The 11318-nt window shown below is 34.4% G+C and overlaps 2 protein-coding genes across 2 annotated transcripts in view; one reads left to right on the top strand and one right to left on the bottom strand.

Annotated features, from left to right (window-relative positions):
* Positions 1-1977: 1977 nt before the first annotated feature.
* Positions 1978-4719, top strand: LOC111398922 (eukaryotic translation initiation factor 5A-2). The gene is made up of 5 exons (XM_023026083.1): positions 1978-2211; positions 3733-3855; positions 3957-4013; positions 4090-4164; positions 4282-4719. The coding sequence occupies exons 1-5, from the start codon at positions 2089-2091 to the stop codon at positions 4381-4383; spliced, it is 480 nt and encodes a 159-aa protein (XP_022881851.1). The 5' UTR covers positions 1978-2088; the 3' UTR covers positions 4384-4719.
* A 2976-nt stretch (positions 4720-7695) lies between these two features.
* Positions 7696-11318, bottom strand: part of LOC111398337 (glutamate 5-kinase-like) — a 6890-nt gene continuing 3267 nt past the window's right edge. The window contains exons 3-12 of the mRNA XM_023025254.1: positions 11065-11138; positions 10980-11022; positions 10129-10190; positions 9939-9995; positions 9219-9254; positions 9058-9135; positions 8686-8752; positions 8511-8573; positions 8121-8224; positions 7696-8052 (exon numbers count right to left, since the gene is read on the bottom strand). Coding sequence (XP_022881022.1) covers positions 7957-8052; positions 8121-8224; positions 8511-8573; positions 8686-8752; positions 9058-9135; positions 9219-9254; positions 9939-9995; positions 10129-10190; positions 10980-11022; positions 11065-11138 — 680 coding nt within the window. The 3' untranslated portion in view covers positions 7696-7956. The remainder of the gene's footprint in view (positions 8053-8120; positions 8225-8510; positions 8574-8685; positions 8753-9057; positions 9136-9218; positions 9255-9938; positions 9996-10128; positions 10191-10979; positions 11023-11064; positions 11139-11318) is intronic.

Here is an 11318-nt window from a genome sequence, read left to right as displayed (position 1 = left end):
TTATTTTTCCAAGCCATGCAATGTTTCTTTATATGACCATCTTTGTCACAATAAAAACATTTGACATTTCCTCTTGTCTTTGACTGACTTCTGAAATTACCACGTCCCTTATGATTAGTTCTCTCTGTTCTCTGTAATAAGAGCATATGCATCATTCCTACCCAAGTCTTTTCTTCGTATTTCTTCATTAAATAAACTGTTTTTACTAGAGTAAGTTCAAGCACACTATTCGGAGTAGAGTTACTAAGTGATACCACCAAAGTCTCCCAACTATCAGGCAATGAACTTAAAAGTAATAGTGCTTCATCTCATCACCTAGCACTATTTTCATTGTGGTCAACTAATTTACCAAGTCTTGGAATTCATTTAAATGTTCAACAACTGATTTTCCTTCCTTTAGCTTCAAATTCACAAACTTTCTAATAGCAAAAGCTTTATTTTGAGTAGTCTTCCTCTCATAGAGACTCTCCAATTTTTCCCAAATGCTATGAGTATCCGTCTCTTGAAATATATGATGGAATACATTAAGGTCAACCTACTGTCTAATATATCCAATGGTTTTTCTGTTCATCTTCTTCCAATCACTATCACTTATATTGTTTGGATTAGCACCATTACTTTCAATAGGTTCATGTAAATCCTTACAATAAAGGATATCCTCCATCATAGTCTTCCTAATGGAATAATTTGAAGCCGACAATTTAATCATAATACCGACGTATTCTCCATTTATTCCGCAATAAAACCACACATACACAACTTGGGCTCTGATACTACTTTGTTGGGCAATTTCAATTAATGCAAGAATAAATTTACCAATTCAAGCAATTAACTAGAACTATTAACTATGTAAATAAATAATCCAAGCAAAAATAAGAAAACGCAACACCAATTTTTTACGTGGAAAAAATCACGAGGCAACTCCGACCAAAATCCACTATAATAAAAATATATAGATTACAATATTCAAGTTTATGCCCCAAAACTTGAATTCTCCACAAATTGGAATACCACAATAATTGATATCTAATGCAATAAATAATATCTCCACAAATCAACAATTTGATCAACTTTGCGAGAACTCACTTTGAATACTACACATATGAAGTACCCAAAATACGATTTAGAGAAAATCTCAATTTGTATTATGTAGAAAAGGAAAAATAACATGTGTGAATCCACACCCAAATTGAAAGAAAAAATTGTTCTCCTTCTTTTAATTCTTCTCCAATAGCTACAGTTTTATTTCTTCAATTGGAGCTGTCGTTTATGACTTTTCTAATGGCAGCCACCTTTTTTATGTTTTTTCTCTCACAACTTGGAAGTCACAGAATTCTCTCTCTCTCTCTCTCTCACGATATGTATCTAATTAAATAATATATTGGCTTGGATCAATCTTCATCATGGACTGGACCAAATTAGCCCATATAACAATTGGAATACCCAACCTTATCAATCCAAAATTTATGGGTCTCATTATATCTCCTTTGGTTCTCATCATTTCTTTTGCCGAGTTGTGAAATATTGCTAATATCTTCGAGGGCAAGGAAGGGAATGTATTTCTCCACCAAGGAAGTAAAAGTATATGCCATTTTTGGAGGACACAATTTTCAAATGCTTTTAAACGGTATGGAATTCATATGTAGTAATTATTATTCGTTCTTTTCAAGATTGACGCACACATCATTTATAGAATCAATTTTTTACCAAAAATAGTCTGTCCACAGAAGAAGTATTATATTTTGATATAAATATCACAAGCATATTGATTAAAACATGTTGTCTTCTAATTCATCAATTATTTGCCTTTTAATCCAATTATGAGCAAGCTGATCCACTCAATAAACAAAGTCGCACTAGGCGGCTCAGTGGATAAACAAAAATCTCCCTCAAACAGAAAAAAATTAATCTCATCCGTTGATCCACTCCTAATCCCTCCCGTTGGACCCACTTACGAAAACCCTAAAATCTCCCTCCTATACGTTCAGAATCTCTATATCTAGTATCTACAACCGTCGAATTCCGACTCCTCAGCCCTGCTCCTCCTCTTATCGCCGCCACTTTTTCTCTCTCTAGATTTTTCTCACCATGTCGGACGAGGAGCATCACTTCGAGTCGAAGGCCGATGCCGGCGCCTCCAAAACTTACCCTCAGCAGGCTGGTACCATCCGTAAGAATGGTTATATTGTTATCAAAGGCCGTCCTTGTAAGGTTTTCCTTTTCTTATCTGTGTAGTTATATGGCGTTCCTATATTAAAGTTACGTATTTAAGTATCTGTATCTAATTATTGGTTTGTATTCAGATCTCTGTGTTAGGTACAGTTGAGTTCTGCAACTGTAGTCAATTAAGATTGTGAAATTCGTGTTGATAATTATTTGGCGTTGGAATTCGATTTTGGAGTTCTCAGCCTACATTTATTTAGGAATTTGTATGTGCCAGCTGATTAGCTTCTTTTCTTTTCTATTCTTTCTTTTAAAAAAAATATTTAGAAAAATTGAATTCATCTAGTGATTTATTTTGGTTTTCTTTGATCTGGAGTAAATATGAATATATCATGAAAGTTACTTTCGTATAGTCGAAATATTTTCATAACTGCAGCATAATGAGTTCTCAGTACCTTTAGCTGATATTTGATTGTAATTTGTTTTCTGATCATTAGTCATCCAAGCAACTAGCTTTGTTTGTAACATTTTGACGTTGGGTATGATAGTGATTATCCTATTGGCTTGTTGTAGCAGATGATTCGCAAGAAAATATGACAGAAAATGCCCAAAAAATCAGAGAAAATACTCTGAATTCAACTCAATATTATTAATAATGTAGAATGATCAAAACTAACTCACAAGTCGAGTTAAATAGCTGCGAAATATGAAATTATGGAAATATTACCAAAAATGGCAAAATCCCAAAATTATACCAAAATAAAATATTAAGTAAAAGAAGTAAGTTGTCAAAAATTTGGCTCAATTCGAGTTTTCTAACATTTGGAAAAAAGGAAACGAAATATTATCATAAATAGTAAAAAATAACTTAAAATTGAATTTTGGAAAGGAAAACAGTGGATTTTGGGCTTGAAATTAACGTCCACCGAGCATAGCTGGGTGGCCACGACGTGCACGCCGAAGAGAGCTTTCCGGATTGGGGTCATAATAGCGATTCCGATAACCGTAGTCAAAGTTATGGTCAAATTACCAAAGACGCGTCAAATTCCCCCAATTAAGGAAATAATGGTGATTCACTTTCCATCTTTGCGCCGATCCGCCATCTCATGGTATCTCAGCGCCATCATCGTGCTATCTGACAAATCAACATCACTCGACTCGGATCCTCCTGCATCACATTTGGTCTGAAATATTTATGTGTAGAGGAGTCTATTCTGTTTATATTGTGTAGTTGTGGAAAATTAATATGATGGGATACTATGACCCTATTTTGTTTTAATAAAAATTAGATCTTTAGTACAAATAAAAGTTGATGAAACGTGATTGAAAAGTTAATAAAAGTTGCGTGTCCCATGAAATGTGTGGTTGAAAATGATTTGGGGGAAAAATGAATTTTAAGAAATGGGGATCAAACATGGGCTATATGATATTATTTGCCCTTTTTTCGAGTTACCCCTTAGATTCTAGAATAGCTTTTCTTGTAGGATGCTGATGTTGATTGAAAAACTGTTGTGGTTGATAACTCACTGTCATTCACATGACACCTAAGATTTTGTATGATTGTTGCAGGTTGTGGAAGTTTCAACTTCCAAGACCGGAAAGCACGGTCATGCTAAATGTCACTTTGTTGGAATTGACATCTTCACTGCAAAGAAGCTCGAAGATATTGTCCCCTCTTCCCACAACTGTGATGTATGCATGTTCTTTTAGTTATTCTTTTAAGTATATTTTGTCATGCATTTGCTGTTTTTCTTTTGCTGTTACGAGTCTTAAAGGATATCATTGAATTACAGGTACCTCATGTTAATCGCACTGACTACCAGCTTATCGACATCTCTGAGGATGGATTTGTAAGTTACTTTTTCTTGATTGTTTTGTCGATGTAGTTTACATTGTCTTACAAGCCTCTTGCAAAATATGGTGTAGGTGAGCTTGCTGACTGAGAATGGCAACACGAAGGATGACTTGAAGCTTCCAACTGATGAAAATCTTCTCTCCCAGGTTATGGTTATAGTGAGATTTCACTGTTTTCATTGATTCTCGAGTAATATTACTTGATTGATATTTGTTATTGCACAATACATTCTATAAATTTCTGATTTTCGATAAAATGTGCAGATCAAGGCTGGATTTGAAGAGGGGAAGGACCTTGTTGTGAGTGTTATGTCTGCCATGGGGGAGGAGCAGATCTGTGCTCTCAAGGATATTGGTCCCAAATAACTCTATATCACATGGATTGCCCGATGGTTTGAAATTCCAGATGCAATAAACTTCAAATTATTAGATTAGTAAAGGGTGGGAATACTATGGGGCCATCTTATTCAGGATCATCCATGTTCTTGACCATATTGAGATAATATTTTCTCATTGTCAAGATCATTTTAGTTAGAATCATGTCTTCCTTTTTTTTTTTTTTGAGGAAACAGGATTGAATCTTGTTTTGTTTATTGTGGTGTGGTTAAGTTTGGAATTGCCAGCATTTGTATAAAATTGTTGTATAATTTAACATCATGCTGTTTGGTCTATTTAAGTAGTCTGGAATTGGCAGCAAATTTATCTACTTGTTGCACGATTTAACACCATGGTGTTTGGTCTATCTATGTTTCCATGTAACTGCGCTTGTCATTTTGTATTTTTCGAACTTCTAAAAAACGTAAAGCGTTACTATGGAGGTCCAGATTTTAAGTTTTATGAGCCTAGAAGAGCTTAGGTGGGGTCTGGGCATAAAAAATGTTTTCTTATACGTAGCTCTCGTTTGGCCCCTATTATTGCCAAATTTTAATGGTTGAAATAGTTTTTTTTTTTTTTTTTGAAAAATGTGTGGTTGAAAAAGAATGAAAAATTTTTTATTTGCGTGTAATATTATTTTATGAAAGATTGTGTGGTTGAAAATGAGAGAGAAAAAGAATGAGAATGAGAATGGGGGTCAAATTGGTGCTAATATTAATTTAAAATTTTAATTATGATAAAAATTGTTCAATGATTAAAATAATACATAAACATATAAAATCATAAGATGCTATATTTAATTTATAATTCTTACAATTGATCAATTATAAAATTTTCATGTTTTCAACATGCACAAGTTTGACAATTCTTCTAACAGTAACATGTTTTTATTTTTGAAGTTTGTACAAATAGTCAATTAAAAATTTGAAATTAAAGTCAAATAAAAAAAAATTCAAAAACAAAGGAAAGAAAAATATTAATAAAACAAAACTAGGTGCGCCATCGCTTAATTTCTCGCTCACTGTAAAGGTGTGACGTTTCGCCCACATCTCGCGCATAGCATATGCTTTCGTGCATTTTTATAGAACATTGATATTTTTTATCAAGGGAAATACATGAGAGTTGAAAGTCTCATTTTGTGCAGATTTAATCCAGTGGTGGAGTTTTGCTGATATTCATTTCACAATTTTCCTGTAGTACGGGTTCTTGGAGATTTGCCAGTGTCATCACTTGTTCGAAAAGGTTGAGCATTTTAGCCTTCACAAAGATGGGTTTTAAAATCAAATTGTTCTTTTTCGACTTATTGGGATCGGAGTTAACACATCTACTTCCTGTCTAACAAAACATGATGTCTTCCAAAAGATTTAGAATAGAAAAACTAACATCATCTTGATCACATAAGGTGGTTTCCAAGCAATTTAAGTAGGATAATATTATATTTACATCACAATTTTTATTTGTTGCATCATATTTTAATTGTACTTAAGGTTTTTAATATTTGCTCATTATAACACTTATGTCTCTAACGATTTTTCATATCATTCTTATCCTCAAATTTTTCATTAGTTAAAACATTTTGTATTTGATAATAGTTTTAGGTCCAAAAGTCTGTTGAAATAATGTAAAACAACTTATTTTTTTATTATATTTTTAAAAATAAATAAATATGAAGTGACCCAAAAATTAAAACTTGGGACTTATTTTGATCAATTGAAAGAAAGGATAAAATCGTCATTTCATCATTTTTTTTTAATATAAATTAATTAAAAGAAAGAAAGGGATTCATCTTCTTCCCACGCCATCACCCTCAACCACAACCAACTAAATCCGCCTCCATTGCCATTGCCATTGCCATTGCCATTGCTTGCCATCACCACCACCACTACCCAAATCTCAAAACCCAAGCGAGCTTGGAATTTGTTTACAAACCCAGGTTCCTTAGCGGCACGTTTTCTGAAATATAAGTATCATTGTTCTGACTCTTTTCTTGAAGCTAGAATTCTGAATGAATCTTCTTTCTTATGGCATAGTGTCGTTTTGGGTAGAGAATATTACAGCAAGGCCTACGTTGTAGAATTGGAGATGGAGACGGTCAAAATTTTTAACGACCCTTACCTGTCGAGACCTGCTTCTGTCCGGTCAGTTTCTGTGCCAAGGGGAGAGGTAGAGCGGGAGAAAAATTTCATTTCATTAACGGGTGCCTTGGATGCAATTAAGATTGAGAGGAAATTTGCTTCAATTGATAATGAGCTAATTACGTCACTCTCGTTGGGTATGCCGTATGCGTATGCTAGAGACGAGGGATAAGATGATATGGCATTTTAAATCCAGAGGGGACTTATTCAGGTCACAGGTTATAATTTGCAATATGCTGTGCCAGAATTATTTTGAAACCTCAGCTGACATACACTCATAGTTGGGGGTGATTAGATTGCCATTTTTTACATTTTTTATTCACATGAAATCGGTGCGAATTCCATGTCAATGTGAGGATTGGTCCCCTAGGTGGGCAAAATATATCTGGTAATGACTTTATTCTAGATTTTGTTACGCTTCGCCTCCCACGTGGCAAACAAACCTGAAACCGAACTCCACGTCACTCTGTCTAACAAGCAGTTTGGCCCAAAATTCATGAAGAGGCCAAGCCTATATGGGATGCTGAATCCATTTAACTGAGTCGACCCCATATGAAGAACCGAACCCTCACGCAGGAGAGACTGTAAGGGGGCCAACGGGAAATCTTTTATAAGATTTCTAATATGTGATTAATATAACAATTCCCTGCTACCGTCGTCCTATCCAACTAATCAAGTCAAGTCTAAGTCATGTACCAGATTTACGTGCAACAAAATGAATATTAGCATCATGATTGACACCTTCGACAAAAAGCCTCAGCCACACGAACGAGGCCATGTGCACTTTCATCTTACGATCAACATTCACATTATTCTGCTATAAAAGCTCACACAATATACCAGAACAAAAATAATGCAAACTTAGACTTTCAAACTATAACCTTGCCATCCTTACTATATTATCATGGAATTCTCCAACGCCAACCCCCTTCAATATTGAAGGCTCACGTCTAAAGCACCTCCCACATCCATATATACTATTTCAACTGACTTAATAGTCGGACTGGGATCGACTCCACACCGTCGGAGAAAGCCACGTGTGGCTAATGATTTATCTAAATGTGTAAAACTCAGAGTTGTGTAGACGTGGAAGGCTTTGGGATCTATTGACCACGTTGGAGACACAAAATTCGAGGTCAACATATTTTAATTGCAGGAAAGTAGATCCTGAGGGAAAGTATTCAGATTGATTTGCACTTGATGAAGTGGACTAATTCTAATGTCACCATTGCTTTTGGAAAAAAAATGGACAGAAAAAAAAAATAGTAAAGCTGGAAACGATACAAAGGGGTATGACGTCTACAATTGTTAATCAGTAGGATACAACAGCAGGATTGACCTGACTCCAATAAATGCTTGAATTCACATGCACAAAAACTTGCATACTCCAAATCTATGTCGATATACTTCAAAAAAGGAGCAGTTGATTCTACTTGGCAAGCCGGATAACTGTTCCAAGCCAGTCGTCAGGTATGTTCTCTTTCAAATCTCCTCGTAGAGCCTTCAATGAGTGATCCGTAGCTGCCTGCATCCGCTTAACAATGAAGATACATATTTCCTTAAGAAACAAACTGATAGGTTGTTGTCTATTACCTTAACAATATAGACATCAATTGCATGTTTGGCAATCATTGCAGCTTCCGATATCTTTGTCACCATGCCACCAGTTGTGTCGTGTGCTGCTACTGTTATTTCAACTGTTCACAATAATTGTCACCGGTTATTGGTTAATAGTCTATGAACATGAAAGAAAGTAAAGCTTCATGAGTTCCTTTATCACCATCACACCTTGTGTGAACTATACAACAGCAATCTTGATTGTGAAGGTATACGTAAAGTCAACGAGCTAAATTTAGGATGGTAAATCATTCTCAAACGTGCTAAAGTGCCAATATCTTAATGGCAAAACATTACACAGGTATATAAATGCTAAGTAGGAGATGAACTCGTATTGTATGGTGCGAATAATGATAATACACTGACCTTGCCTGTTCATGTCCTGCAATTCTGGTTTTACTACAAACCAGCTACCGTCTTCACGCACAGCTGTGAATATGAATAATGAATTAAGCATCTTAGTTCAATATCGAATGAACCCAACATCAGAATATGTTTTACCTTGTGTGTGTTACACACTTCTATCTTTTGAGATACTTACCGATTTCCCTAAGAAGCACTGCATCAGGTTCTGTTGGTGGGCGGTCATATACCCCAAAAACATCTGTCTTCAGTTGGAGTTGTATAGGACGTGCACATAAAGCTATTTCACATGTATTCCCATGTGCAAAATACAATAAACTAGACGGTACAGACAGGTGTGATTGCATGGAACGTGATGGAAAATGGCATATAATTAGGTGTTTTCCCATTACTTTTACACTAGAAATAATCTGCTGGTGTGATCTTCTCTAGGCAACAAAAGAAGATAAATTATTCATTCAAGTTCAGTAACGGTCTCATGTCCCCATGAAAAAGATAAAAGTCAAAGAAGAATTAGGGGTAAGAATATCATTACATTAATAGAGGATACTAGGAAAACGACATAGTCAGGTTTCAGTTCAGCTACCAGATGACGTATGATTACATCCCCACTTAATATAGTGCAATCCTGGATCATAAGTTGACTGGATTCAGAACATATCGAGACCATGAAAATTTACTAGTTTAGAGATGCATAAACAGAAATCAAACCAGTGAAGTATCCAGTACAGCATCTCCATGCAGAACCTAGAATTTTGAGAAATGGGCATCAGTTCTAGTTTTCATGAGATGGAAAGAAAAAAAAACATGGATAAATAGTCGCAAAGCAAACAAAAACTTCTTAGCAACAAGAATATCATCCAAATGAATCAGAAACCTGATTCAAGATGAAATAAAAACCTGAAGCAACATTTGTCAGAATGACAGCTCGCTAACAGTAGTCAGTTAAAAGAATTGCTTCTACCATGCCATGAATGTGGTTCAGCATCAAAGTAAAATACTATTTGTTAGAATATAGTAGCGAGTAAATTTGAATTTTTGATTGAAAATATATATCTGTGTCTCAGTAAACAAAGCTATTGTAATCTCATTCAGACTTTGGCAGAATGAAGATTGATATCATGTTAACCTCGGGAATTTAGGGGTGTTTCAATTTATCCTCCAATGAGGAAAACTTTAAAATTGTAAAAAGATTCACTTCTGGTAACTTGAAGATTAACATAGAAGAATGCCCAAAAACAAGAATATAAAGTGGTGAAAGATATTATAATTCACATTGTTCCTTCAATTATGATAATTGTGGTCTAGATTGGAGAGTCATAATGAGGGAAAAAAGAGTAAGTTTTGAAGCCTTAACAGAAATAATATAAAGATCAATTCAATGGGTGTAATCTCGTATTTCATTGTTCACTTGAGGAAGTTCAAACTTACAGGTACAAATCCATTGTCGATAGCTTTAGCCACTGTACTTAAATCAGCCACAGCTATCTGTAAAGGAGCACAACTAAACTTTCTTAGGTCTAGCCATTAAAAGCTATCCAAAAGGTGACTAAACAGACATATAGCATGAAAAGAATATTGCAACAAATTGATAGGTAAAGCTTTCAGTACTCCTCCTAACATTTCTTTCACGTGTTGACCAGCCACATGAAAATGGAGACATTCCAATAGAAGGAATACCCTCTGTAGGAAGACACAAATAAATTGTCAAAAGGAAATGTACATAGTAAAAAGAGATAAAAAGAGTTGCAATAAGTTGTGCAGGATAAAAATTAAATAAATAAATAAATAAGGAGGTGTTTGAGCCACATTATTTTTTATTTCATTGTTCACTGTTTAAAAATACATTTTTTTAGAATAACGTGGCTCAAACAGGCCCTAAAAATAAAAATCTTAACAATGTAAGAATTAAATTAGAAAGCATAAAAGAACGTGATTTGTCATTAAGAAATTCAGTTATAACTTTGGCGAGGTGAATGCAGTCATGAATAACATAGAAATTCAACAAAATAATTTTGGATTATAGATAAGTTGACCAACATTACAAGTCAAAAGCTTAACAAATTTAGTTCAAAGGTTTATGGTTGATTTTAATGCCAAAATATATTGCAGGAGCCAATGGAATACAGAAATTATCGATTTGGCACGAGTATAAACAATTTATGGCCTTGGGCAGTTACAATGGTGGATAATCTTGAGGTAAAACATGTTGGCAGAAAAATATTAAAATGAAGTGAACAATGAATGCAAGAAGAAAAAAGAAAACGAAAGGGGGGTTGGGTTTGGGGGGGGTATAAAAATTTGAAAATCTGTCAAAGGAGTCCTAAACCCTGGCTAATCCTTGTTTGCATATGATTCAGATGAAGCATAATCAGAAAATCTGTATATAATAAACAGGACCCTTAAACTAAAGAAACTATATATATTGTGCTAACAATATCTAAAAAATGGATAGTTGAATTCCATCAATACCTTTTGCTAGGGCTCTGACAATTTCAAGATTAAGAGATGTGACCTATAACAATTAGAATGAATACAGAATGAGAATAAACATAACCAGAAAGGACTCATTAGAAGATGAGTAATTTTTGAATGTCCTGAAATGTAACAGCCAAACATAGTAATAAGTATCTACAAAAAGAATAACAAAATCATTCAACTTTCAAGAAAATTGGTAAGCATTTAAATATGTAAAATCTATGCTCTTGTTTGAGCCCCATTTTTTCATCAAAATACATTCTTCAACAACGATTTGACATTATTTGAACCACAAATTTTTCAATATAATAATATTACACGCAAATCCAAAAC

The sequence above is a fragment of the Olea europaea genome, chromosome 8, assembly GCF_002742605.1.
Source record: "Olea europaea var. sylvestris chromosome 8, O_europaea_v1, whole genome shotgun sequence".
Lineage (NCBI taxonomy): Eukaryota > Viridiplantae > Streptophyta > Magnoliopsida > Lamiales > Oleaceae > Olea > Olea europaea.
This window is presented reverse-complemented; position numbering and strand designations above follow the sequence as displayed.

Excerpts from the sequence above, each read along its gene's own strand:
- LOC111398922 (XM_023026083.1), top strand. The coding sequence starts at position 2,089 with ATGTCGGACGAGGAGCATCACTTCGAGTCGAAGGCCGATGCCGGCGCC. Across the intron at positions 4,014-4,089 it reads ACATCTCTGAGGATGGATTT|GTGAGCTTGCTGACTGAGAA; the intron begins GTAAGTTACTTT and ends AATATGGTGTAG. Across the intron at positions 4,165-4,281 it reads ATGAAAATCTTCTCTCCCAG|ATCAAGGCTGGATTTGAAGA; the intron begins GTTATGGTTATA and ends TAAAATGTGCAG.